We start from the raw sequence: 27,685 nt of genomic DNA, 5'->3' as shown, positions 1-27,685 counted from the left end.
TGTGTTCCCCTTGCCACTGTGTAGTCTCAGCCGGTCACCTTCAACTCCACGAGCAGCTGAGGCTCTCTGTGACAGTGGCTGCCCCCGCGGTGCGCCCTTCCTACTCATTTCCTCACCTAAAGAGCCTACATGGTGGTGCGAGATGAGAACCAATTGTCCGCACTTGGGTCCCCCAGCTGGAGGTGGGGGCGGGCCCAGATCTGGCCCCCTGAGCCTCCGCTCTTCCCGACTCCCACGGGTTTCCGACCTGCTCAAGGTGCCGTCCAGACACCAGCAGTGCTGGTGGGGCTGGGAGCCTATCAGGAAGGCAGAATCTCAGGCCCGCCTCAGACTGTGGAATCGGAGCCCACCACTTTGACGAGATCCTCGGGTAACTCACGTGCACACTAAGGCCTGAGAACTCCTCTGTGGCTCCTCCTTGCTATTACCTCCCCTGCCCCCTTTCCTTTTGGCCCGGTGCCTTAAGGAGGTATAGAATTATTAAGGCCCTACATAGCCCTGAGCCAAACAGGTCACCGCCAGCTGACCAGAGTCAGGAAGGAACATTTTGTATTTTCCGAAGAATGGTCCCCTGGGCCTCCAGGGCAGTCACGTAGCAGAGTGAACGGGGCTGAGTCTGCATTAAGGAATATAGGGTTCCTCCAGCTGAGAACTGTGGTTATGACAACACCCTTAAAAGGAGAGACATTCACCAGAGCCTTGCTGTTAAGGGGGACTTCCGACAGGCACCATTCTTTTATTTGATCCTCACAAGAAAAGCTGACTCCACACTCTGCCCCAACCTTCCCAGGCTTGCTAGGAGGGAGGGCCGGCTCCTTCCTAGCGCTGCTTCCAGAATGCTCCCTGACATGGGCCCCCAGTCGCTGCCCTCACAGCTTTAGAACACTGGGACAATGGGACAGAACCCTAAAAACTGGGCTGTTTTGGGGGGGTTGGAGTCAGCGTGGAACCACAGAGTTTCTGTGGATTCCGCCACCAGCTCGCCCAGGACAGCGTGAGGAGTGGGCACCATGTCTGAGGGGTGAGTGGGGGCTGGAGTGGAGCCCCCCCCCCCCCGCTCCCAGGGCTCGGAGAGCCAAGGGAGAGCTGCCTCCTACTCAAGATCCTCTCAGGCGGGGGCCACGGGGCGAGGGTCGCGCTGGGCCGGCCTGGCCTGCAGCATTTCTCCCAGCATCCCTGGCTGCCCCAGCCTGTGCTCAGCTTTTACTCTTCAGACTTCCCCTGGACAATGAAATCCAGAACCCGGGCTCTGCCCCGGGGGGAAGGGACCTTGCTCTGCACTCATCCCGCACCCCACCTGCCGGCCCCCACCCTAGACCACTGCAGCATCCCTGGGCGGCACCCTCACCCTGCAGGGACCGGCTACCTGCTGACTGGGAGGGGCCTCTTCCGTACAGGGAGCCCCTAAGGGCGGTGGCCATTCTTCACTCTCCTGGGAACCACAATCTCACACCCTAAGCCCATCCCCTGGGAAGGAGTCCTGAGCTCCACCTTAACATCACACCTTCTGGAAGCTGAGTTCACATCCCTCAAAAGGCCCAGCAGCACTGCCCCCGCCCCCTATTCCCATATTCCCACGCCTCTGATGCGCACAGTGCCCCAGCGCATGCTGCCTCCTCTCCAGAGCTTACCAACACCTCTGGGATTCCTCCCACGTGACCCTGCAAGAGCTGCTGGACCAGGAACAGCCGCTGCTCCAACCGGAGCCCAACCAGGAGCGGCAGTCTTTCCAGTACCGGCTCTCGCTGCTTTACCTGTACTACCTGGCGCTGCTGCGCCAGTTCGACACCCTCTACGACCAGATGGTGCAGCCGCAAAAGCGGCGGCTGCTGCGGCGCCTGCTGGACAGCGTGGCGGGCCGCGTGCTGGAGCTCAAGGAGGAGCTGGTGCGCGTGGACCTGTGCGAGTACCACTACCCAGACCGTGTGCTGCAGGACCGCCAGCTCACCCCAGTGCGTGCGAGGCGGGAGGGTGTGGGTGGGGCTGGTCTTGGCCTCCATGGAGCCTCTGCCAGGGAGGGAGGGCAGGGGAGGGGTGGGGTTTGGTCTCAGGAGAGGGTCTTCAGGAACGGGGAGGGGGCGTGAGGGTGCATGCATTGCAAGTAGTTGTGGGGGTGGGGAGACGGGGGTGTTGGCTAGAGAGTCAGGCTGAATGTCTCGCGTGGCTGGGAAGACCCATGAGCTGTGCGGGACTGGAGAAAAATCCTCCACAGGCTGGCTCCTCAAAGTGTGGTCTGGGGACCAAAGCATCAGCACCAGCTAGGAGCTTGTTAGAAACGCAGAATCTCTGACCGCACCCCAAACCTACTCATCTGCACCGCATTTTTAAAAAAGACCCTCAGGTGCTCTGAATGCACCAGCAGGTTCCAGAGCACGGAGCGCCTGCCCTGGCCTCCCGTGGGCCCCAAGGGCATGGTTCTCTGCTCCATATCTGAGGCAGCCTCAGAGTTCCCCTGGCCACCTGCATCAGACTCAGCTGTGGGCTTGAACAAACAAACAAACAAACAAACAAACAAACAGATTTCCCAGGCCCGGCCTTTCTGATGTGGTGGCCCGGGAGTCTGCATTTTAGGAGCTTCCCTGTTGATTCAGGTGCACAGCCAGCTTTGGGGAAGCTGCCCGTTAGCCATCATCGTCCTCTAGGATTCAACTCTGGCCCCGCAGTCAAAGTGGGAGAGAGAGGGATGACAAACTCCCCACTGCGGGGCTCTAGGCTGGAGGGAACCAGTGCTGGGGTCTGCGTGGGTACTGGAAATAGTAATGGACCAGCCAAGGGGTTCCCTCCATCCCCCTATCGCCCCACAGGCAGAGCTGGAGGTTCCGATTCCCAAATACTTCCAGCAGGAACAGTCCGGCGTGCTGCACGAGCGAGGCCTGTTACTGGAAGAGATCCTGTGCAGGTCGGAGCCGGTGACCTTTCAGGAGGCAAGTCATGGGGCCGTCCTCCTGGATCCCTCCCATAAAGAGGGACGCCCCAACAGAGATGCCAGCCTGCCCTGCACCCACCTGACAGTGCTCTTCAGGTGACCCCTGGCCTCCTTCAAGGTTGCTCTTGTGTCCTTGTGACCTTCCACCACCAAGACAGAGGGGCGGGACTAGGGCACCTAGGTGCCCCGGGAGGAGCATGCATGCCCCCAGCCTGCCCTTTAGGGTCTGGTTTCCCAGCTGCCCACCTGGTGCAAGCCCTTCCTCATTCTCTGCTCTGGCCAGAGCATTCCAGAAATGTCCCGGACCGAAGCCATAATTCTGCTGCAAACAGCTGAGCGGGCCAGGCAAGGCCGGCTCCGAGCCAACTTTCTTCGAGAGCTTCACAGAGAGGAGGAGCGGGATCGGAAGATGAAAGAGGGCGGATGGCCCAAGTTAAATCAGGACCAAGCAGCTATCACCATTCAGAAGGTAACTCACCAGAGTCCAGGAAAAAGGGCAAGGCAGTCACCTCCTCCAGGAAGCCCATCCGGCTTAGCAACTGATGACAGAGGTGTGGGTGCTTGGATTCTGTGGCCACAAAACTAGATCCTAAACGAGGGACTTTTGGAACTCAACAATCACATATCTTATTTGTTTATTATCTATTCTATTATACCTCTTTGTCCCCCAAAGGAATGGAAGTGGGATAGCATGAAAGGCCTAGAAACAGAAGGATCATTACAGTTAGGGGAGAATGATCAGAGTCAGATAGCAGCACAGGGTAGACGATCATTTTAGCGTCTCTTCAGAAACAAGTCTCTAAAACATACCCTGAGCCTCCTGGCAGCTGAGGTGAAGGGAGACATGACGGAGAGAACTGATGTGACCCAGGTGTCCTCAAGGTCTGTGCCCTCTGCAGTCACCCTCTACTTTGACATGGGACTAACGTGATCATACCCGATCCTACTCGCTGCAGGACACCCAGCCCCCATCCCCGGGTGTCCCTGTGCCGTCTCATTATTCCGGCGGCCATTCCATGCCTCCCAGCCCCTGCTGTGCCCTCAGTGTGTGGGCCAGCCTCTCTGTCATCGTGCACCAGGCCGGGTGGTAGTGGTACCAGCCGAACCGCACTGGAGGGGCCCTGGGGAAATTTCAGTGCAGAAAAGGGGCCGCAGACCAGAGTTCTAGCTCCCCCACCTCCCAGCAGCCCTCGCCACTCTCGCATCTCAGCATTCCCGTCGCGCTTGGTGTAAACGCTCCATTCCCGGTCCAGAGTTCAGAACCCCGCTCTGTCACAGGACCCACTCGCCACCTTTTCTTTGCAGAAGCAGGCTCAGAGTGACGGCGTGGGGCTGGGTTTGTCTCTCCTCCTCCCTCAGGTCCCAATGCCCAAAACCCTCTGTCTGTCAGCCCCAGAGAGAAAGCTCAGAACCGCTTTCTACCAAAACCCCAAAGCAAGCTGACCAACTAACGCACATCACCCCTGACAACAGATATCCTTTCCAGATGGGATAGATTTTGATTATTGATCGGTAGGCGGAAAGTCCCAATTGGAGCCCCTGCATCTGGGGGCCCGGCCCGGTGTCCAGCTGCCCCACGGAGGAGGGGAAGGCCCTCGCCTGCAGAGCTCGATAGAGTGAGCCTTTGGAGAATGGGGTCGGCCCCCAAAACACAGCCCCACTTTCCCCTGGGAGCCAAAGCAAGTCATTTTGTCCCTGTCGCCAGACATCAAGGGTATGAAAAACCTGCCTCCCAGCCTCTGAGTTCTCCAGTACGTACACTAACCAAAGGCTGTTATTGTGGGCCTGGCCTCTGCTAGTCCCAGGAGCCAGGACGGGAGCCTGCCCTGCTCCTCTGCCCAGTGCCCCTCCCTCCACCTGCTGGCACGGGGCTGTCCACAGGGTCTGAGAGAGGCTGGCAGTCTGGGAGAGGAGCCCTGGGGAAACCCGGCCCTGGCCTCAGCTCTGCAGTGACAGGCTCTGGGCCTGGGAGAGACCAGGTCCCATCTCCAGCCTCAGTGTCCATGCGTCAGAAATGTAGGAATTAATGAAGGGAGCTCCATAGTCCCCACATACACATAATCCTGATGTGTATGTGCCTGGGTGGAATCAAGTATTTGTTTCAGATGCCATGGGTACGCTGAGACAGGACAGTAGCAGATGCTTTTTGGAGGAGGTGGTACTTTGTGTCTGAAAAGATACGGCCTTGAAGACAGATGCTTTCAGGGCATCCCTGTCTCACCGTGATCTGGGCCGTTCAGGTGCCTCCCCAGCTCGTCCCCCGCATCCCGCCCAAACCTCCCCTAGCAGACCTTCTGGAGGTTTTGGGGGGGCTGCTGCTCCACCCTGAGGCTGAGCCCTAGTGCTGTGTCCCCGAAGAAATGCAGTGTGGGGAGCATCTGGGCCCATGTGTCCCCCAGGTGTGGAAAGGTTACCTGCAGAGGAAACGCACTCAGCAGGATCGGGAAAAGGAGATGGAATTCATCGGCATGGTGAGTCCTTCCCTGGCCACGGTGGGGGTGGCGCTGGGGGGACACGGGGCTGGCCAGTGCAGGCGGCGCCTCCCCCGGTCTCCATCTCTCTGAGCCTCGGCCACAGAGTGCGGCCTTGTACAGCCCTCACTCCCCACAGTGCCCACCACTGAGGACTGTGCTGGGCATGATGGAAGGGCCAGGCCAGTGCCGCGGGCCCCACAGAATCCTTCAGGGTTTGACTGAGAGAAAGGGAAGGACGGGAGAGCCACGGCCCTTCCCACCCTCCCTCCCCTAGAGCCTTCAGAAGGATCTCAGATGTGGGCGGGATGAGGGATAGTAGCAGGAAGTACCGCAGACCCCATGTCCATGTCCGTGTGCCTGGCTGCAGGAGGGGCTGCCCGGCGAGGCCCAGCAGGATAGCCACAGGGCCCAGCTGGGATGGGGCACACCTCCCACACTGGAGCCTTTTGAGGGCCATGGGCTCCCCGCTTGCTCTGGGGGCCTCAGACTTGCTTCTCCTCTGCACACAGGGAGAAAGGCTAAGTGTGAACGACAGGATGTGAGCGTGCATGTGCACATGGGCGTGTGTGGGAGGTGAGAGGGGCAGGCCCTGGACTGCCAGCCGGGCAGTGAGCAGGCCCTCCTCCCTGAACGTGTCCGGCCTCTGTTCTCCGATGCTTCCTCCATCCAGCTGGTCTCCACGGACTGACCCCTGGGATGGGGCTTTGCAGTTGGCAGAACCCGTGGAGGCGGGGCTGAGAAAGGGGCCTGGGGGAGCCAGAGGGACTGGAGACAGGGCTGGGGTGGCTGCCGTAGGAGGCTTGTGGTTTTAGAGGAGAGAGGGGCAGGGTCCTCCGCAAGGGAATGGAGGTCAGGGACTTGTTGGGGGGCTGATGAGCTGAACCCCCAGGAGGCCTGGGGTCAGGCTTTGGTGGGGAGGGGGCGGGGGGGCAGGGCACGGCGGTGGGTGAGGAATGAGCGGGCCGCCCGGGCCCATCAGCAGTGTGAGCTCAGCGTTTTCAGTAATTGTCTCTGCGCACAGTGATATTTAAAATACATTTGGGAGCCAATGAGGCGGGAAAGTGGCTGTGAGCGAGGCTGCCAAGGCGGGCGCGGGGCGGGGGTGCGGGTGGGGGCTGGGGCCCGAGGCTCACAGGGGAGGGTGTGCTGGGAGAGCGGGCAGGGGGGCCCGCCCGGATGCATCTAGCAAACTCATTATCAGAGTAATTTACACAGACGAGTTTCGGCTCCAAACACAATTTCTCCTGATGCAGGCATGCCCGATGTTCCGTGTGGGTGTGCATGCGAGGCACATGTGTAGGGGAGGCGTGGGGGCAGGTGTGCGGGCCTGAGGCCGGGTCCTCCCCACTCCTGCGCCTGAGTCCCTCGGTCCCACCCCCACGTCCCCAGCTCCCATCGCCCAGCCAGGGGGAGGACTCGGGCGTCCTGTTGGAGGCCAGCATCCGGGAGGGCGCCCGGAGGCTACTCCAGAAGGGGAAGGAGGAGGAGTTCCAGTTGGCCACGGTGAAGACCCAGAACTATCTCAAGGAGACGGAGGGGCCCTACCTGAAGGAGAAAATTCAGGAGCAAATCCGACAGTGGTTTATCGAGTGCCAGTCAGTGTCCCCAGCCTCAGCTGATTCTCCCTCAGCCCCCTGGCCCTCTTCACCCACGTCCCCACCCCTGTCTTGTCCTCTGGTCTAGCCTGGGCCCTTTTCTCCACTCACCCCCATGCTACCAACACACCGCTGACACATGGGCTTTTAAACTTGCCCCCCCTCAAAAGGGCCATCTCCACACACTACTTTCTGTTTCCCCAGATGGAAGAGAAAATGCCAAAATAAAATGGAGAAGGCATCCAGGAATGTCCCCTGAGAATCTGTCCTTTCTATTCTGTAGCTCTCGGTTCCTTCCCTCTCTCCCTCAGTCTCCCTGGCCCTTTAGCCTGCCCCTCCTCCTCTCTGTCTGTCCGTCCATCCACCCACCCAGCCCTCCACCTGCCCATCCATTCGTCCGCCCACCTGTCCGTCTCCCTGACTATCTTGTGTCCCCTTAGTGCCCTTACTGGCCGATTCCCGGATTTTCCAGAGGATTCTTCAGGTGGGTCCCACCTGATCTTCTCGGACAAGACCCCTGAAGAGGTACCGTGGAGCCTGGGGGCAGGAGGCCTTCAGTGGCTGGGGGACCTGAGGTTGCAGAGGGTACTGAGTGTCAGTTGAGGGTGGCACTGGGGTGTGGAGCGAGGTCCACCGCAGTGCAGGCAGAGGGGCCCGGAGCAAATGTATGCAGTTAGAAAGGCCTGATGGGGCCGAGCGGGCCCCTGCCGCCGGAGCAGGCATCCTGGGCCAGGGAGAGGAAACGTCTGTGGGGACTGCTGTTCTCCACAGCCCCGTGGGCCAGAGAGAGCCGCCGCTCTGGTCAGAGCACTGGGTCCCCTGGTGCCCCTCCTCCGGTGCCTCAGGAAGTCTCTGGACTCTCAGCCACCTGGACCCCAGAAGTTCCCGTAGGCCTTGGGGGTCCTGATTCCACCCCAGCCACGGGCCCTGGGTTCTCTGGCTCCTGTAACGTACCCTTGGCCTTCTCCAAAATATCTTTCATCCTTGGTCACAGGTGAAAATGGAACTGGAGATGCAGGTCCAGGAGAGCAAACGAAAGGACCAGGACCAAAAAAAGGAGAAAGAGAAGAAAGAAAAGGCTGGGAAAGGGGTGAGGCCGCTGCTGGACGTGTGGGCCCAGAGGGCAGGGCGCGCAAAGCCTGAGGGGATACCTGGTGGGAAGGCTGGGCTGCGTGAGAGCTGGGGTCAGAGTCTGTGAAGGGCGAAGGCGAGGGGGCCAAGGCCAAGGGTGTTTCTGTTCTAGGAAGCAGACACGATGTTGAAGGTGCTGCCATCCAGATCTATCCCCCTGATCAGTGCTGGCCATGAGGAGTATACCAGTAAGGGGGCAGGGGGAAGCCCGGGAAGCTGTGCCGCATTGCGGGGCCTTGGAGTGACCCTTGGTCCTGGGGAAAGTGGACATGGGCCATGTGGGTCATGAGGTGGCCCCGTGTGTGTGTGTGTAGGCCAAGGGGAGAATGCCAAAGGGGGCGCAGGCGGGGGGCGGTATGGGTTTGGGTCTGGATCCTGCAATCATGGGCCTTAGGATCAGGCCTCTCTCTGGTCTGGGGAGAAGTAGTGCTCGGTAATGGGGTGGGGCCAAGGCCACGTTCCTGGCCCCTGTGTGCGTGTGTGTGAGAGACAGACAGACTCCCAAACGGAGACAGAGAGACAGCAGGGAGAGGTGGACCGGCCTTGGTCCGCATGTGCGTGTGTGCCGGTGTGTATGGGCATGCCAGTACACCTGGGACTCTAACCCGCACCCCCATCGCCCCATGCTCAGATGTGTGGAAGAACCGGCCGGATAATACATACCCCAGTCAGAGTTTTGACCCCGAGGCCCTCCGGGCGCAGAAGAGGAAGGAGATGGAGCAGGAGATTCGGATACAGGTGGGCGCGCTGGCTCGGGGCCTCCCTGCGGGCTTCCTCTCCCGCCTCGGCCTCCAGCTGCTTCGCAGGCTCTGAGCCCTGGCAGAGGGTTGTCCTCCTCCCCATGCCAGGAACCCTCTGTCCACTCTCGCCCCACGCCCAGAGCCTGCTCATCCTGTAGAGCATCTTCCAGACACTGCCTTCTCTGTATGGTCCATCTTGGCCCATCTCGGTCCCCACTGTCCTCTGCCTCCCCAGGTCCCTCTTCCTCCCACTGAGCCTGGAGGTAAGGAAATGGGGTGGGGGTGGGGACTGAGCCAGGGGTCACATCCACCATCATCCTCACCAACACTTAAAAAGCTCCTTTGATGTGCCCTTGGGCTATGAGATCGCATGACCTTCCCAACGACCTCCGAGGTAAGCACCATGATTTTCCCAATGGTACTTGTAAAAAAAGTGAGGCTGAGAGGTCACTAGACCCTTCGAGGTCATGCAGCCGGTCAAGGGTGGGTCTGGGGCCTCAGCAGAAAGCTGATCGACTCCACCCGGGGAGGCAGGAGCAGAATATTAGGGATTAGCCTGGCTGGTGTAGCTCAGTGGATTGAGCGCGGGCCTGCGAACCAGAGGATCGCGGTTCGATTCCCAGCCAGGGCACATGCCTGGGTTGCAGGCTGGTTCCCTGCAGGCCAACTCCCAGCAGGGGACACATGAAAGGCAACCATACATTGATATTTCTCTCCCTCTCTCCTTCCTCTCTGAAGATAAATAAATAAAATCTTTTAAAAAAAGAGAATATTAGGGATTAGGATTAGGATTGAGTGTGGACAGATGCAGGGACCAGGGACAAATGCCAAGGCCAAGGGTTCTGAAAGAACCAACTTGGGAAGATGGGCGGCCACCTGCTGCCTTCTCTGGGCTCACTGGCTCCGCTCCAAGGCTGCTGTCCTCCTCCCCAGCCTGCCCCCGCCTGCCCCCACCCCCGGCAGCCCCTCCATTCACTCTGCTGTCTCCACAGGTGGATGAGCTGATGCGCCAAGAGCTGAAGACCCTGCGCCTGGCTGTGGACCGGGAGGAGGACAGACCCTTCAAGGCTCCAAAGGCAAGATGAGGGCCCTGACTGGGACGCAAGAGGGCCCACGGCGGGGGAGGCAAGAGATACAGGACAATTTCCTACGTGCTTGTTTCCAACCAGAAAAAAAATGAGAAGAAAGCTGGGAGGAAGAAGGAAAAAGACCTGACCCCGGACAGGTAGCAGACCCTCCTGTGGGTGGTGGAGCCAGTGCTGGCCCAGGGCAGATCTGCCAGCCGGTCCTGGTTCTGTTGCTGTGTGACCTGGGGAGAGTTACCTAACCTCTCTGACTCCCCGTCCTGATTAACCAAGCACCTTCCCTGATAAGCTCACAAGAGAGCTGTGACAATCACACAGAAGCATAAGAAAGTGCTTTGAAATGATGGTGTGGAATAAGATATAAGTGGAGTGTCGTTTTAAACGCTCATTGAAATCAGCAACTTTGACAGCCACCCCTCCCAGGCGTGTGTACCTGAAATGCGGTTTCTAGGAAGAGGGTGATGAGTCACCCGAATGACTGGGTTTCGGGTGGGCAGCCAGGAGCAGACTGATGGGAGAGCGTCACGGAGGGTGCCAGTCCTCCCCACACCTCCTCCAGAACCCACGGAGTGCCCGCTGTGGGTGGGTGGGCAGGCGGTCTTCCGGGCCCGTGGGCTGGGGCCACAACTTCCGACGCTGGCTGTTTAGTGGCATTGTTGATATTAATCACAGGATGTGGGGCAGGAGGGGGCCCCCCCAGCCCCTTTCCTCGTGCCTGTGACAACACCCCACTCATCTCTCTCTCCATGTCCCTCGGTCCTTGGGGGCCCCTGCTGTGCCGTCCTCTGCCAGGTCCGTGTCCTCTCTGTTTGAAGAACTGGTTGTCTATGGCTTTCTGAAGAAGAGCGAGACAGTGTCACTTAAGGACTTTGTTGGTGAGACAAAGTCCCTCCAACAAAGTCCCTCCCCCGCACCTGCCCCCAGGGTGAGGGATAGTGCCCAAGGCCCCCTGCCTTTGGCCTTCCTGGCAGCCGACTCTTGCCCTCCGAAGTGAACCTTCTCCCCAGGTGGCTCTGTCTCTTGGCCCTGCCCAAGGGGGTGTCACTCACCGGGGGACTACCTGTCCCCCAGGTGACTGCCTCTATCTGGGATCCACTCTGAGTTTGGCCAACAAGCTTCCCATGCCTTCCCTGTTTGACATTCGACAGAACGTGGCCTTGTACGGGGTCCTCCGGCTTGGTGAGAGGCCCTGGGGAGGGACGTAGCATGGCCAAGGAGGGCCTGTCCAGGCTGCACCTCCAGTGCCCCGTGCCAGGGACCCGTGCTGGACTCCTCCCGCCCCCCCCCACCCCAGCTGGAGGTCACACCCAGCTGGGGCCACCCCTGAGGTTGTGTGGGCTCTTGACCTGCTGAGGAGCCCATGCTTCCAGGCACTTCCTCAATCCCAGGTGACATCCCAGAGTCTGTCCCATTCCCAGAAGACTGGAGTCTTTCTGAAGTGCTTGGTCCCACGCCCTTTCATCACCCCCCTTCTTAACACAAGGGTGGACACAGAGGGCATGGGAAACAGAGAGGGCACTGGAAGGGACAGAGGGTTCCCTTCCGCACCCACATGTAGGTATCGTGAGGCTAAACCACCGGAAGTCCCCTAGGCATTGCTCTCGACCCGCTGGCCGGGGACTGACTGCTCGGGCCGTGGGGGGCGGCAGTGCAGCCAACACCTGAGCCTCATCCCGCCCAGCCCTGCACCTTTGGCCTCACCTTACTCCACGTGCCACCCCTGGGCCCGCAGATGGCCCATCGCCTGCCCCCGGCCCCTGTTTCCTCTCTCAGGCTCCCCAGATATACACGCCATGGCTCCCCTCATCCGCTCCATCCTCCTGGTGGGCCCCTCTGGCATGGGGAAGAAGATGCTGGTCAATGCCGTGTGCACGGAAACCGGTGCCAACCTGTTCGACCTGTCCCCTGCCAATCTGAAGGACAAATACCCCGGCAAGACCGGGGTGCAGATGATAGTGCACATCGTCTTTAAGGTTTGGCACTTTTAGCTCTCGGACGGTCACAACAGAGCAGGGTGGGCTTCACGCTCAGGAGGTCACCCAGCTGCCCAGCTGGTGTGGCTGCAGGAGCTGGCGAGGTCCTCACCAAGCCCTGCTAGGAGCGTGTGGACACCTGAGGCCCCGGTAATGGGGAAGGTGTGGGGGGATGGAGGGAGATGTGAGGCTCACCACACTCCCCAGGGAGGGGGGGACTCTGCCCACACTGAGGTGTGATGTGTGTGCAAAGGGCTGGGGGGGCGGAGCGAGGGGAGAGTTGGCTGGATGTGGGAAATGAAGGCTGGAGCGCCCAGCTCTCCGTGGCCCCAGTCCAGCCCCGGCCCCGGGTGAGACCAGATGCGGAGGTGAGCCTTGCCGAGGGATATCTCACATCCAGTTTCCATTCTCTGTCCTATTCAGGTGGCTCGGCTCCTACAGCCCTCGGTGATCTGGATTGGGAATGCCGAGAAGAATTTCTATAAGAAGGTCCCAAAGGAAGAGGAGGAGGTGAGTGACTGTGGGCAGGCAGCCTGAGCCTGTGGCAGGCCACTCCAAGCGTCACCCCCTGTGTGGCCTTGGATCAGTCCCCTGCTGTCCTCCTGCCTCCTCATCCTTAAAAAGCCAGACTGACCACTGCTCCCGTCTGCCTCTCAGGGTCCATGTGAGCGTGCACAGGTGCCCTGAGCCCCTTGAGCCCGTATGAGAAGTCACCGTGTCCCAACTGCCCTGCCCCGTCTCCCCAGAGCAGATGGACCCAAAGCGAATAAGGAAGGACCTCACCAAGGCCCTGCAGCTGCTGGGCCCCGGAGACCGAGTCATGCTGATAGGGACCACGGACCAGCCGCAACTCGCCGAAATGAAGGGGCTGTGCCGGACCTACGAGCGGATTCTCTTCATGCCTCGGCCCGACTATGCTTCTCGCTATGGTGAGGCCCCGGGGGATACGGGGACGGGCCAGAGAAGGGACCCAGGGACCCCCCCTGCCAAAGCCTCCCCACCCTCCTTCCCATCCCCCGTGCTGCTCTGGGCAGCACCTCCGCAGCCAGGCGCTCTGGAAGGGCTGGTCACTACGCTACCCAAGCCACGCAGCCTGGGGGGGGTCCCAGCCTGGTTCTGCGGACTTGGGCAGGACCCTTGGGTCCCCATGCCTTGTTCCCTCGTGTTGAGTGGGGAGGATGACCCCTAACTTCCTGGGCGGAGAGGCTCGCTCTGCAGAAGCACACAGCTCCTTCCGGACGTAGGCGGAGGTGCCCACTGCCGCCCCCTGCCCGCAGTGCTCTGGAAGCACCTGCTAGAAGCCCAGGGAGCCAAGGTGACCCAGAGCCTGGACCTCAGCGCCCTGGCCTTAGTGTCCGATGGCTACACGCCCGGCCATATTCTCCAAGCCATCCGCTGGGTGCTCACCGAGCGGCGGATTATGCAACTGTCCAAGCGGCCCCTGGTGGCCTCCGAGTTCCTGGCTCACCTGGCACACCTGGAGCCAGTGCATAGGGAGGAGGAGGAGTCCCTGAAGGTGAGACTGGGGGGCACCTGGAAGCCGGGGGAGGGTGGTGGGCCAGCCCCATGTAGGGAGCTGGCTCTCTGAGTCGCCCCTCTCTCTGCTCCCCCGTGGAGTTCGGCGTGGGAGGGGACAGAAGTCACAGGGCATGTGGGCGGGACCAGCTCCCCTGGTTTCCTAGTGGGAGCCTGAACACACCACCTTCGGATTAGGAGCCCTTGGTTGGTTCTGGCACCAGCTGCCATTCACTTCCCCACCTCTGAGTCAGCGGCTACCCCCAGGGCGAGGGGGAGTAGGACTCGCCCCTGACGGGGGCTGACACTGTGCCCTGGAACATCCCGGGGGAGCCATAGAAGCCATGGCTCTGGCAGGATGCCAGGCCTGGGAGCAGAGGCGAGAAGGCCACGTGCCCAGAGATCCGTAGAAATGGAAGGGGTGAGGTCAGGAGGCAGGACTGAGGGCCAGACCCCATGCACTCCTTCTCCTCCCCCTCCTCCCTCCCTCTCCCCCCGACCCAGGACTGGTACTTCAGGACCCCGCTGGGCATGAGCAGGATGAAACTCGAGAAGGAGCAGGATGCCAAGGGGGCCAAGCTGGCGAAGGAGAAGAAAAAACAGAAGTGACAGCTGAGGCTGGGTGCCCACCCAAGGGGAGGGGTGGGCCGGGGCTGAGCCTCAGGACAGAAGGACGGGGCAGGGGCATAAAGACCCAGACGGCTCGGAGACCAGCTCTCTCTGTCCATCTCTGTGCTTCTGCCCCTGCCCGGTGCCACCTGCCTCCACCTGGCACCCCACCTGACCAGGCCCTCTGACCCTGGATCTCTGTCCTCTGACCCCGCCCTGTCAGTTTCCTGTCCTGGCTCCCCACTCCTTCTTCTCCTCCAGGTATGAGGGGAGGAAACGGGAAGGAAGGAGAGAGGGAGAACAGAGGTCTCGGGAAGGAGAGAAGAGGGGAAAAGCAGGGGTCTGGGAGTCTAGCCCCGTGCACCTGACGCCCGGCGTGGGCTGCCGGGTCCTGCCCTGCCTCGGGACGCCAGTGTCCTCACCTGTGAGGTGAGGCGAGCTCGGGCCAGCCAACCTCCGAGCTCCCTTCTCCCCGAGGGTTGGATTATTGCTACCAGGTGTCTGGGAAGCCGGGGAGGCGGCGGGTGGAGAGGAGAAAGTCTGCGGGGAGACGGAGGCATGTGAGGCTGTCGGCAGATCCAGTGCCTTTCCTGAGCGGTCTCTACCTCTTTCCTCTGGACACCCCCTCCCATCTGCCCAAGCTCTGCACTCTGCCTTTGACCCAGAGCCTGGCCCCAGGGGGCGGAGTGGGGCACTGCGTCTGCCTGCTGGTGGAAGTCCATCTGTGGGTCCCCCTTGTTGGTGGGGAGAAGAACTGGGGGGATGGAGTCCGGAAACTCTGGGAGCCCCAGGGTTCTTCCTGAAGAAGCGATGTGAAGAGTGTGTGAATAAAGGTCAAGATGTATTTCACAGACCAGAAAGGCAACGAGAGCCAGGCAAGGCAAGACCACTGGGACCACCAGGACCACCGCCGGGGCAGTGGTGGCCCAGCTGAGCCCAGGGGCAGGTCTGAGTTTCCTTTCTCTCTTTTTTCATTTTATCTCCCAAATGAAGGTAATCTCATTACCCTAATGTGCCTGAATGGGCCCAGCCACTTCTTCCTTCTTACTTTTCTACCGAGACTCCTACCCATGGCAGACAGAGAGGCCATGGAGATCCAGGGGTCACCCAGGGGGATGGGGGGTCAGGACCCAGGATGGGCGGGGGGTCAGCACCCAGGATGGGCGGGGGTGTTCTTTTGTGGCCTGGGGTAGTACTAGTCCCCTGGGTAGAGTGTGTCTTCCTAAGAACCCCTGGAGGGATAACTCACAGAGGGGGGGCCTTCTCTGTCATTTGTCACCGCTGTGAACCCCTCCCTTGGGTTTGGGAGGGTGAAGGTATGGGGCTCATTGGTGACATTTGGGAGGACAGGAAGAATCATGTGCACCCACCTGCCCTCCGCCTGGGATCAGAGCCCCGGCAGCTGGAGCCTCTTGGCGGAGCTGATGATAGATGGGGCGGAGTGAGGAGCCCGCCGGGGCTCTGCTGGCCTCTGCCCCGCAACAGGTTGTCACACCAGGAGCCAATCACTACCTGCCCCTAGGCTTCGTCTTCCTTTACCTGTGAAATTGCCGCCGATGCCACCTTCTGGGTGGTCCCTTCAGTCCTGCTGTGAACGACTCTGGGCGAAGCTCAGGGTTGGAGGGTCCCATCCTTGCTGGCTCTCCAGGCTCCTCCCCAGTCCCCGCTGCCAGCCTAAGCCTCATTCCCCAGGCATGACAGTGAGGACAGTGGGGCTATTTATGGCTTGGCTCCCCTACCCCTTCCCCAGCGGGCCTCCCCCGGCTCGGGCCCAGCACCCGCCTGCCCAGCGCCCTGAGTCCTGCTTCTCTGGCTGTCTCTTCCACAAACTGGCCATGCCTGGGAGAAGGGGCTCCCCTCCCCACTGGGGACACCCTCTGGGGTGTTTTCCCACAGCCCCCGCCGGCCCTTCCTGGAAGCCCCCTCGGGCATCGCCACTGCTGTGCCGGGACATGGCCCTGCAGAATGCCCTGTACACCGGAGACCTGGCCAGGTTGCTGGAGCTGTTTCCCCCGCACAGCACGGCCGACCTGCTGTTGGAGAGCCGGGCAGCGGAGCCTCGTTGGATCAGCCACCAGAGGGGTGAGGAATGGGGTGGGGGCGCTGGGCTGACCACATCGGGCGCAGAGGTACCAAGAGCTTGAGGAAAAGAAGCAGCCGCTGGCAGTCTCCCCCTCGGCCCAAAGCTTGCCTAAACCTTGGCCCAGGAGTGAAGTCACGCGGAGCCCAGAATAGCTCCTGCCAAACCGAGTGGCCCGGCCAGCTCAGCTACGGCTCAGCCCAGCTGGGAGACACGGAGACCCTCTTCCTCCCTCTGTCTGCGTTTCCCTTCTTTTTGTCTCCTTGCCTTCGGCCCCCAGCTCCCCTCCCCCGATACCCCTTCCCTCATGAGCTGGTCCCCAGAAGAGTGCAGGGGCCAGGAGGAGCCCCTGGGTGACAGACGTGCCCTCTGTGCCAGGCTGGTGGAGAAGCCCAGCAGTGAGTCTGCAGAGGACCCGAAGTGTGGCCCGGGACCCATCGTCACCCGCACGGCCTCAGGACCTGCCCTGGCCTTCTGGCAGGCCCTGCTGGCCGGGGATGTGGGCTCTGTGTCCCACATCCTTGCCGATTCCAGCACTGGCCTGACACCAGACTCCATCTTTGACACAAGCGACCCAGAGCGATGGAGGGATTTCCGCTTCAACATTCGCGCTCTGAGTACGGGCCAGGGGCTCTGGGGGGGTCTGCGTGGGAAAGGGGAGGCCGGGAATGGAGCTCTGGGCTCCCTCTTCCCGGTCTTCGCCCCCTCCCCATGGCCTGGCAGTTCTTTGCTTCCCTCCAGGATCTGAGGCCCGTGTCTCCTCTCCCCCTAGGGCTCTGGTCTCTGTCGTATGAAGAGGAACTGACCACCCCACTGCACGTGGCAGCCAGCCGGGGCCACGTGGAAGTCCTGCAGCTTCTGCTGAGGCGGCGGGCGAGGCCTGACCGTGCTCCTGGGGGCCGCACCGCCCTGCACGAGGCCTGTGCCGCCGGTCACTCTGCCTGTGTCCATGTGCTGCTGGTGGCAGGAGGCGACCCCAACATCCCTGACCAGGATGGCAAGCTCCCTCTGCACCTCTGCCGGGGGGCTGGCACCCTCGAGTGAGTGACTCGTCACCCCAACCCCCATTGCACTTTTGGGGGACCCAAAGCAATGACCTCAGGGAAAATGGGGGAGCAAGCTTGCTAGGGGCTGGCAGGCTGGGTGGGCTGGATGGAGGAGTCAGCTCAGCTGGGGGGTCAGCAGGCAGTGGCTCCCCGAACCATCCACCCAAGGGTCTTGGGAAGTTTGGAGGGGGCTGGACTTGGGACAGTTCCTGCTTCCCCAGAGGTGGTGGAGGGCTGCGGCCGGGGCCGGCTGCACGGCCTGCGCTGGAGTGCTTGTCTGGGTTCATTCTGGGGGGTCCATTCTGGACTGCACAGTTTCCACGTGTCCCAGGTTTATCCTGTGGTCCAGGGCTGAGGTAGGTACAGCAACTGAGGCCCTGCCCTGCCCTCGGGGACCAACTGCCCAGGGATCCAGATGGGCTGTGAGAACAGCAACTCCCACTGAGAGCCTGCTTTGGTCCCCGTGGGCAGGGTCTGGTTCTCAACTTGGCGGGTCTGGCATTTCCAGATTGGCAGGCACCCTCCTGAAGGGGCTCAGGGACTGAGTTCCACTAACCAAACTCACAAGAAACTAATGGATATACCCACACAGGACAGCAGATTAGTCACTGTAGGGAATCCTTATGCTCTAAGTGTAGGGAATTGGGGAGGAGGAGTCCCCGCAATTTTTTGATCAGCACGGAACCCCACAAAGGAAGCCATGGCCAATCTATGACTCACCACACTCCCAGTGGAGACCCTCTCTCTCCTGGCTCACAGCTGCCAAAGTTCACATCCGGCCCCTGAATGGAGCCAGACTTTGGATCCTTGGGCCCTTCTTTCATGGACCTGCTTCCACCTGTTAACCTCATCAGCCTTCGGAGGAGTCCACTGACTTACCATGGTGGAGATGCGTTCTGCACCAGCGTGGCCCAGGAGAAACACAATGAGAACCACGTGGTCCTTTAACATGTTCTGCTAGCCTTGCCACAAAGGCTAATTAATTTTGAACACTGTTTCATTTTTTAAACAGTGGTAAAATACACATTGCATCAAAGTTACCATCTTAGCTATCTAAGTATACAAGCGCGTTCACATTGTGTAATATCACCACCATCCATCCAACTCCTGGACTTTATTTATTATTTTTTGGATTTTTGGAGAGAGGAAGTGGGGGAGAGAGAGAGAGACATTGATTTGTTGTTCCACTTATTTATGCATTCGTCGGTTGCTCCTTCCATGTGCCCTGACCAGAGGTCAAACCCACAAACTTGGTGTCTCAAGGCCATGCTCTAAGCAACTGCTGCTGCCCAACCGGGTCAAGTCCTGAACTTTTTTAATTTTACTAAACTGAAATTCCATACCCAGTGAACAATACCTCCCATTCCCCCTTCCCCTCAGCCCTTGGCAACCACCTCTGTACTTTCTGTCTCTACGACTTTGGCCCCTCTTACTCCCTCATCTAAGTGGAATCATGTAGTGTTTGTCCTTTTAAAAATATACATTTTATTTATTTTTAGAGAGAGAGAGGAAGGGAAGGAGAAAGAGGGAGAGAAACATCAATGTGTAGTTGCCTTTCATGTGTGCCCTACTGGGGACCTGGCCTGCAGCCCAGGCATGTGCCCTGACTGGGAATCGAACCGGCGACCCTTTGCTTCACGGGCCCGTGTTCAATCCATTGAGCTACACCAGCTACACCAGCCCAGGCAGGATCTCCTTCCTTTTTAAAGGCCGAATAAGATTCCACTGTGTGTCGGTGCCACACGTCAGTTATCCATCGACCTGTTGATGGACGCTTCATTTGCGTCCACGTTTTGGCCGTTGTGAATGACGCTGCCGTGAACGTGGGCACGCGGGTATCTGTGAGACAGGTGACATGAATTTTACTCATGTATTTTATGTAACACAACATATCCAAAATGTTGTCATTTCAATATATAATCAATACCCCAACACTAGGGAGAGAGTTTACACTCTTATCTTGCACCACCATCAGATTGCTGTGATTTCGCCTGTACAGCGAGTCTCTGTCAGGACAAGCCACAGGGCAAGCGCTCAATAGCCACATGAGGCAGGTGGCTACTGTACTGGGCAACGCAGTTGTACACGCCCCACGGTTTCGGTTCTGGCCATGTCCCAGCCTGGCCTCCCTGAGGCCACACCCAGTGATAATCCTTCCTTCCTTCCTTCCCTTCTTGAGTAAACAAATGTATATCTAAAAATCTGAAGTCATTATGGAGAATTCCAAACACCTAGAAACGTGGGCAGGATAACAGAATGATCCATCACGACCCATACCACCCATTCTCCCCCGCCCCGCACCAAATGCTGCTGTTAAGAGCTCTTATGATAACAGCTTCTCAGACAACAGCATCATTTAGGTCTAGATTTCAGCAGTTATTTCCATTCCGCAGAGGAGAAAGGGGGGGTGGGGCTTATATTTGCCAAAGCGGCTAAGGCCCTTAGCCTTGAATGTTGGTGCACATGACCTTCCGTGGGGGCCTTGGAGGGGCAAATCTGGCTGGTCAGTTTTGGTTTTGTTGTTCTTTGTGCCCACGGCCAGCACCCCCCTTCACTTCCTGCTCCTGTTCCTCCAAGTGCCCTGCTTCCCTGGACCCAAAGGCCAGCCCCTCCCCTTACGAGCTGTGCAAACGTGAGCGAGACCCGCACACCCGCAGAGCCTGCGGTTCCTGCAGGCAGCGGGCTGTGGGTGTGAAACAAGTAAGTAGAAGTGAGGCCCTCAGAAGGTGCCTGTTTTAAGTGCGTAATATCACCTGGTGACTTTTCCTGCCCTCGAGGGCTTAGCGCGCTATCCCTGCAGGGAGGGTGTGGACTTGAAAAGGGGGCATTATTGATCCTGCAGAATGTTGCCAGATGACTAGGGACAGGATGGTGGAAGGTGAGGGCATACAGAACCAGGAGCCACCCAAGGCTCCCCTCTGTTTGCTTTGCTCAGACTGGCGGGAATGCAGGGGTGAAGGTCTGCACCCCACTTTCCTCCCCACCGTTCTCTCGCCCTCACTAGGTGTGCAGAGCTGCTCCTGAGGTTTGGGGCAAAAGTGGATGGTCGATCTGAGGAGGAAGAGGAGACCCCTTTGCATGTAGCTGCCCGGCTCGGCCACGTAGAGCTGGCAGACCTGCTTCTGCGACGGGGGGCGTGCCCAGACGCCCGTGACGCGGAGGGCTGGACCCCACTCCTGGTTGCCTGTGATATCCACTGCCTGTCCCCCACTGACGCTGAGGCCACCACAGCCCGCTGCCTCCAGCTGTGCCACCTGCTTCTCTCAGCCGGCGCCGACGCCGATGCTGCGGACCAGGACAAGCGGCGGCCCCTGCACCTGGCCTGTCGCCACGGCCACGCAGCCGTCGTGGAACTGCTTCTGTCCTACGGCGTCAGTGTCAACGCCATGGACTACGGGGGACACACGGCCCTGCACTGTGCTCTGCAGGGCCCACCCTCAGCCCCGGCCCGGAGCCCAGAGCGTGTCGTGAGGGCTCTGCTCAATCATGGTGCTGTTCGAGTCTGGCCTGGGGCTCTTCCCAAGGTACGAGGCTGGGGGCCGAGGGCGGGCCATGAAGGCGAGGGGACAGGAGGTCCTGCCCTGGGCTCCCACACGCTCTGGATGCACCCGGAACACTTGGGCGTTTGATAGGTCAGTTCAGTCTGTCTTTCACTCCACAAGTCAGCGCAGCCCAGCAGGGGGCAAAGGTGAGCACACAGACCGGAGGAGGGGTGTGCGTGTGCGCACATGCATATATGTGTGAACATGGGCGCACACACACACTGTGTGCATATGTGGTGAAGGTGGACTGAGGGGGGTGGGGCCATGATATAAAGGATTGGAGTCTTGAAGGGGAGAGGCCCCCCAAGGCAGACTGGTGAGCCTGGGTCACGAGGTGCCGGGCCTCCCGACCCCCTGCAGACAAGCTCGGTCCGGGTTTCTGAGCGCTTAGCAGGTCCCGCTCACCCAGCCCAGCTGCGGCTGTCCTGGCGCCTGAGAAAAAGCCTTGCACTGTCAGTTTCCCATCTGTGTCTTATTTTATGTTAATTTCCCCAAAGTGGGTTCAACTGGAAGACCTGTGTTACTGGTGCCCTGCAGGGGGCCCTGTCCCATGCTGCGGCGTGTCTGGAGGGGGCTCTGTGATGTCATGAAGAGCACTGGGTAGGGGACCTTGTTCTCTCAGGAACGGGGTCAGGACTAACAGGGCTGTGGGCGGGTCCCCCCGCTTGTCCCACCCAGCCCCATTCCGGATGCTCCCCTGCTGCCCCCCGCTCTCCCCTCCACTCACAAACCTAGAAGCATCTGTCTAGATTCCTAAGCAAGACCAAATAATTAAACAGCCTGAGAGTTTGGCAGATTGGTCTCCCCTTTGGGAGAATACAAGAAAATCAACAATTAACACTAATTAATCTCCTATTAACACCAGATAATTAGGAGACAGGCAATTCCCTGTAATCTGATGGTGACAGCTAATGATTTCCCATAGTTGGGGACAGGGGACAGGGTGCGGGGAGGAGGCCGGCAGAACAGCAAGGGGATTTCCCAGGACCCCGGCCAGACCAGGGGGCCGGCCCAGCGAAGGGCCCCATTGGTCCCTTCATCTGGGCGCCATGATCGGAAAGCACAGAATCTGTTGCCGCAATCGGGCAGCTGTTTCAGGCTCGGCTGGGGTGCCCATTCTCTGGGGAGGAGCTCCTCCCAGCAGGGAGGCCTCCATGGCCCATCTGGAACCCCTGCCAGCTTCAGGTAGCTCCCCAGGCCACCGTACACGACTGGACCCTCAGAAGGCCCGGCTCTGATGCTTACTCACGTGACTATAGGCAAATCACTGGAATTTTGGGAACCCCAGTTCCCGGTGACCTAACAGGGACGAAGAGCTATTGGAACACAGTAGGTGACGGTAGAAACCAGCACACACCTGACCACATGTCAGACACCGTTTGGAAGGTGTGCGACCTGTCACGTGGCTTCCCTCAGTCCTCCCACCGACCTCTGAGGTCGGTTGTGACTCAGCTTGTGGCCTCTGGAGCCAGGCACACTGCCTGTGTGACCCTCGGCCAGTTTAATCTCTCCGGGCCCTAGTTTCCTCATCCTTAAAACAGGGTCAGAACAGTATGACTGCTTCTTTTGTTAGCGTGCAAACGAAATGAGTTCACACGTATGAGGCCCATTGGACGGGGCCTAGCCTGGACTTAGCGCTCAACACCCGTTGGCCAGTGCTGTTCTGAAGTTCAGTAGCACCCGGAAAGCTGTCAGTCATTATTCCAGTGCAGGGTGTCATTGGACGAGGGAGAGAAAGATGCAGGGAGGAATGCAGGAGGGCTTCCTGGAGGGGGTGGGACTTGGGACAGGCCACATTTGAAGAGCTGGAGGTACAGGCATTCCAGGCAGAGTATGGACCCGGGAAGGACAGAGAGACCGCCCCGAGGGCAGATGGGAGAAGCAGGTGGAGCAGAAAAGTCAGATGTGGTGAAGGTGGACTGAGGGGGGTGGGGCCATGATATAAAGGATTGGAGTCTTGAAGGGGAGAGGCCCCCCAAGGCAGACTGGTGAGCCTGGGTCACGAGGTGCCGGGCCTCCCGACCCCCTGCAGACAAGCTCGGTCCAGCCTGCATTTTCCTGGCTCTAAGGAGTGAGGCAAAGAGGCCTGGCCTGGGCAGATGGGCTGGAGCAGCTCGGGTGGGCACTGCCCAGAGGCGGGGCCAGAACAGAGGGCCTCGGGTATGGGGGTGTGTTCTCCAGGGGCTCCATTTCTAGGAAAAGGCCTTCCACCTGCCCCCGTTAGCCAGCTGTGCCCAGGCCATGCAGCACTCCCACCTGGCCAAGCAGAAGGGTCTCCTCTCCTCATACAAGGTGTTCAAGCCCCTAATGTCCTAGGGCAGTGCATGGGTGGGGAGGGGGTTATGTACAGGGATGCTGCCTGGGAGATGGCACTTAGATGACCCCCGATTTTACAAAGAATCTGTAGCCCCTGCCTGGAGCTTGACGTATAGCAAGAGATGGAGAAGATGAAGCAGCAATCTGCTTATGGGTGTTATGTGCAGGCTCCAGTGGGTAAGATGGCACCTGTGTGTGTCCGACCCACAGATGGCTGGCTGCCTTTCTGACCACCTGGACCGTCCCCCAGCAAGGGCATCTCCCCTGGCATGGCCCACTCCTCACTACAACAGGCCATGTCCTCAGAAGGGCCTTTCTTGACCACCCACCCAGGCGTGTGCCCTCGGACCACTCCCAGCCTCCGAGCCTCTGTGATATTCTTGGCACCAGCGTGTCTGTAAACTGTGTTTTCCTTTTGAAATAGAAACTCCCTGATGACAAGGACCTGTCTGTCCTCCTCAGTGCTAAGTCCCCAGGGCTTGGCCCACAGTAGCCCTCAGTAAATATTTGCTGCATGAAGACATTAGAGAATGGCCCTGGTTGGGTAGCTCAGTTGGTTAGAGCATTGTCCCAATATGCCAAGGTTGTGGGTTCGATCCACCAGGTCATGGCACACACAGGAATCAACCAATGAAGGCATGGATAAGTGGAACACAAAAACCATGTTCTTCTTTTCCTTTCTCTCTATAAAATCAATAAATAAAAAAATTTAAAAAAGGAAGTGAGAGGTCCCGGCTGGTGTAGCTCAGTGGACTGAGCACGGGCCTGTGAAGCAAAGGGTCGCTTCCCAGTCAGGGCACATGCCTGGGTTGCAGGCCAGGTCCCCAGAAGGGGACACATGAGAGGCANAATGAAGGCATGGATAAGTGGAACACAAAAACCATGTTCTTCTTTTCCTTTCTCTCTATAAAATCAATAAATAAAAAAATTTAAAAAAGGAAGTGAGAGGTCCCGGCTGGTGTAGCTCAGTGGACTGAGCACGGGCCTGTGAAGCAACGGGTCACTTCCCAGTCAGGGCACATGCCTGGGTTGCAGGCCAGGTCCCCAGAAGGGGACACATGAGAGGCAATTACACATTGATGTTTCTCTCCCACTCTTTCTCCTTCTCTTCCCCTCTCTCTAAAAAAATATAAATTAAATTAATAAATTTTAAAAAAGGAAGTGAGAGAATGATTCTGGCTCCAACTTGGTCCCACCCCCTCGCTACATCAGCCCCCGGCCGGCCTGTCCTTTCTCCCTCAATGCCCTCTGGGCTCCTGAGTTCTCACCTTCTTGGCCCCAGTCCCCCTCTCTGCAAATCCCTCCCTGATCACCCAGCCCTGCTCCCCTGCCCTCCACCCCCACCCTTGTAGCCCTCTCTACCCCTCACTCGGCATTGGGCAGATTCATTAGTCTTTTTTTTAAAGACTTTATTTATTTTTAGAGAGAGAGGAAGCGAGGGAGAAAGAGAGGGAGAGAAACACTGATGTGAGAGAGAAATACTGACTGGCTACCTCTCACATGTGCCCCAACTGGGCACCAGGCCAGCAATCCAGGCACGTGCCCTGATCAGGAATCTAACCAGCAACCTTGTGGGACTACACCGAACCCAGCGAGCCACACCAGTCAGGGCTCATTAGTCTTTTTATCCTCTCAGGAGCTCCAGCCTCAGGTCAGGGACCCCTTTCCCATGCAGAAACATCCAGCATAGAGCCTGGTAGAGGCTGGATGATGTAGTAGGAAAAGGTCAAGAGCCACACCCCTGGGCTTGAGTTGCTGGAACTGTAATTCAGGCAAGTTACTTAATTTCTATGTGTCTCAGTTTCCCTGGTCTGTAAAATGGGGTTAGTAGTAGTTCATACCTGGTAGGGGCAAGGATTAAGAGACCTAATACATGTAGAGCGCTAAGAAAAGTATCCGGCATAGATTGTGCACAAGAGTAACGTTAGCTGATGGGCTGGTTTCCTGTCACAGCCATAACAAAGGATCACAACCTGGGTGGCTTAAAACAATAGAAATGTATTCCTGCACAGTTCTGCAGGCTGGAAATTTGAAATCCAGCTGAAGGCAGCGTTGGTGTCTCCCCGAGGCTTGCGGGGAGAGTCTCTTTCATGCCTGTCCCCAAGCTTCCGGTGGCTGTCCCCAATCTTTGGCGTTCTTTGGCTTGTAGGTTTGTCACTCCAGTCTGCCTCTGTCGTCACAAGGCGTTCTTCCTGCATTCTGTCTGTGTTTCTGTTTTCTCTTCTTTTTAAAAAGGTTTTATTTATTTATTTTTACACAGAGGGGAAGGGTGGGAGAGAGGGGGAGAAACATGAATGTGTGGTTGCCTCCCACGCGCCCCCTACTGGACACCTGGCTTGCAACCCAGGCATATGGCCTAGACTGGGAATCAAACCAGCAACCCTTTGGTTTGTAGGCTGGTGCTCAATCCGCTGGGCCACACCAGCCAGGGCTTTCTCTTCTTACAAAGACAGCAGTCATGTTGGATTAGGGCCCACCCTAATGACCTCATTTTAAATTGATGACTTTGGCAAAGACCCTAGGTCTAAATAGGTCACATTTATAGGTCCTGGGGACTAGGACGTCAACATGTCTTTTGGGGGGCATCTGGTGTGGATTGATTGGGCCCTGTGGTGTGGGGTAACCCTGGGAATGCTGACCTCCTCCAGGTGCTAGAACGCTGGTGCAGGTCCCCGCGGACCATTGAGGTCCTGATGAACACCTACAGCGTCGTGCGGCTTCCGGAGGGGGTCATGGGCCTGGTGCCTCCCGAAACTCTGCAGGTTAGACTCTGGGACCCTGACCACACAGTCATGCAGCCTGCCCGAGAGACTCCCACCTCTTGGAGGGACGTCCCGCTGGTCCCCCTGTTCTGCCCCACAGAAATTATCCAGAGATCCTCTCACGTCCCCGAAGCAGAAAACTCAGAGTGAACACCCCAAATCCTCTCTACTCCCGAGAGGCTCCTGAAGACACCCACTGGCCACCAGCCTCCCACTGGGGGAGGAGCAGGTGCCACTTGTCCAAGGCCACCTTCCCTGAGGCCCCTGTTCTGTCCCCAGAAGCACCACCGTTTCTACTCCTCCCTCTTTGCCTTGGTGAAGCAGCCCAGATCGCTGCAGCACCTGAGCCGCTGTGCGCTCAGAGCCCACCTGGAGGCCCGCCTGCCCCACGCCCTGCCCCGCCTCCCCTTGCCGGCCCGCCTGCTCCGCTACCTGCAGCTGGACTTCGAGGATGTGCTCTACTAGGTGAGTCCTGGGTTCTGTGGGCAGTCCCAGTGAGATTGTTTGTTTGTTTGTTTGTTTGTTTTCACGGTGGGGGAGGGTAGGAGGCAAGAGAGGAGTTAGAGGCAGGTGAGAACCAGCCAGTCTTCCAGAGCACCAGACCTCTCCAAACACACACCCTCTCTCCATCCAGATGAACACTGCATTCTGAGAGAGCCTGCGAGCAGATGCCTCAGCCCCTAGGGGTGCTGGCCCACCTCTCTCAGTGCCTCAGATCCAGGACTGAACTGAACCAACACAAGCCAAGGCAGCCCTCTCAGCAGGAGGTCCATCTCTGCAGGGAGAGTGGATGCTGCCGTTCCCACCAGGGAGAGGCAAACGGACCATGTTTGTTGGAGAGAGAGATAGGACTCACGGCAAGTAATACTCTCCTCTTGGGGGGTCTCCTGAAGTCCCCTCTGACTGACCCAAATCCTGCACGCACATTAAAGTCTCCAGACCTGTGTATTTGGTACTGTCTCCAACAGCCTGCCTCTGAGTTGACCAACCCACAAGGCACTCAGGATGGGCAGACTGGATGTGCCAGCTGCATCACCTTCCCCCTCTGACATCCGCTGAGGGATCCCAGGCAGATCCCTGCCCCTCTGGCCCATGAATGAGGCAGAGTGGCTGCCGGGTGAAGTTGTCAGACAAGGCCCAAAGGACGGCTGGCCAGTGGGTGGCTTGCGTAGGGCAGATCATCAGCAGACGAGGCCGTGCAGAGACAGTGGGGCAGGGCAGTAAAGGCAGCCTGCCTTTACTGGAAGCCGGGAGAGGAACTGAAGCGCGGAAAGGCCAATGAGAAGGTGGGTGCACAGGCGGTGAGCAAGCATGGAGCGGTAACCATGGTTCAGGAAAGAGTGGAAGACCCACGTTTAGAAAAAACAAAACCCTCCAAAAGCTCTCCTTCCTGCGTGTCCTGTAGGTCAGGGAGCACGGGATGCTCACCTGGTTCCTGGCTCTCTTTATCTGCTCCTAAATTTAGCTCTGTGGCGGCAGAAGCAGAGCTGAAAGTTACACCCTTGGGTTCTAGTCCTGCTCTGCCATTAACTTGGGGGGAACATAAGTCTTTTCCCCTCTCTGGGCTCGTTTCCGCATCTGTGAAACAGGCAGGAGGCAGTCCCCCAGGGTCTTTGCAGTACCAGGATTTTAAGTACCCGCAGGGGTCCGCAGCAGCCGGGAGCCCGCCTGCACCCACAGAAGGGAGGCGGAGTTGACTGGGGAGCCGCAGAACAGCCAATCAATTGCACTGTGATCCGTGACGACAGGGGTTGCTAGACAGATTTCCCAGGGCCTTCGGAGAGCGCACGCGCCGAAGTTCACGACTTTCCCGCCAACAGCTGGGAGTATTGCGGCGAAGGGTGGGCCCGAAGGGCGCGAGGCGGCGGGGGCGGGGCTCGGAAGGCGCGAA

The 27,685-nt window shown here is 58.8% G+C and overlaps 2 protein-coding genes across 2 annotated transcripts; both read left to right on the top strand.

The window, feature by feature from the left end:
* The first annotated feature begins 1,010 nt into the window (after positions 1–1,010).
* DRC11L (dynein regulatory complex subunit 11 like) lies at positions 1,011–14,048 on the top strand. The gene is made up of 19 exons (XM_037029505.1): positions 1,011–1,021; positions 1,625–1,952; positions 2,805–2,924; positions 3,210–3,395; positions 5,326–5,397; positions 6,790–6,995; positions 7,436–7,520; positions 7,990–8,085; positions 8,239–8,314; positions 8,758–8,864; positions 9,859–9,942; positions 10,036–10,091; positions 10,744–10,826; positions 11,023–11,130; positions 11,725–11,924; positions 12,348–12,434; positions 12,676–12,853; positions 13,202–13,440; positions 13,944–14,048. Exons 1-19 carry the CDS (start codon positions 1,011–1,013, stop codon positions 14,046–14,048), a joined length of 2,427 nt encoding a protein of 808 aa, XP_036885400.1.
* Positions 14,049–16,376: 2,328 nt separating this feature from the next.
* Positions 16,377–27,375, top strand: ASB10 (ankyrin repeat and SOCS box containing 10). Its single transcript, XM_037029533.1, has 6 exons — positions 16,377–16,745; positions 16,901–17,168; positions 20,179–20,698; positions 25,681–25,794; positions 26,074–26,259; positions 26,388–27,375. The coding sequence occupies exons 1-5, from the start codon at positions 16,436–16,438 to the stop codon at positions 26,257–26,259; spliced, it is 1,398 nt and encodes a 465-aa protein (XP_036885428.1). The 5' UTR covers positions 16,377–16,435; the 3' UTR covers positions 26,388–27,375.
* Positions 27,376–27,685: the final 310 nt, after the last annotated feature.

This window comes from Sturnira hondurensis, unplaced genomic scaffold (assembly GCF_014824575.4).
Source record: "Sturnira hondurensis isolate 20B ecotype Veracruz unplaced genomic scaffold, ASM1482457v3 Scaffold0020309, whole genome shotgun sequence".
NCBI lineage: Eukaryota > Metazoa > Chordata > Mammalia > Chiroptera > Phyllostomidae > Sturnira > Sturnira hondurensis.
Note: the sequence above shows the minus strand (reverse complement) of the source record. Positions and strands in the feature narration are given on the sequence as shown.

Coding starts and splice junctions, on each gene's coding strand:
- DRC11L (XM_037029505.1), top strand. Junction 7,521..7,989: donor CGGACAAGACCCCTGAAGAG/GTACCGTGGAGC, acceptor CCTTGGTCACAG/GTGAAAATGGAACTGGAGAT. Junction 12,435..12,675: donor TCCCAAAGGAAGAGGAGGAG/GTGAGTGACTGT, acceptor TCCCCAGAGCAG/ATGGACCCAAAGCGAATAAG.
- ASB10 (XM_037029533.1), top strand. CDS start 16,436: ATGAGCTGGTCCCCAGAAGAGTGCAGGGGCCAGGAGGAGCCCCTGGGT. Junction 20,699..25,680: donor GGCCTGGGGCTCTTCCCAAG/GTACGAGGCTGG, acceptor GACCTCCTCCAG/GTGCTAGAACGCTGGTGCAG. Junction 25,795..26,073: donor TGCCTCCCGAAACTCTGCAG/GTTAGACTCTGG, acceptor TTCTGTCCCCAG/AAGCACCACCGTTTCTACTC.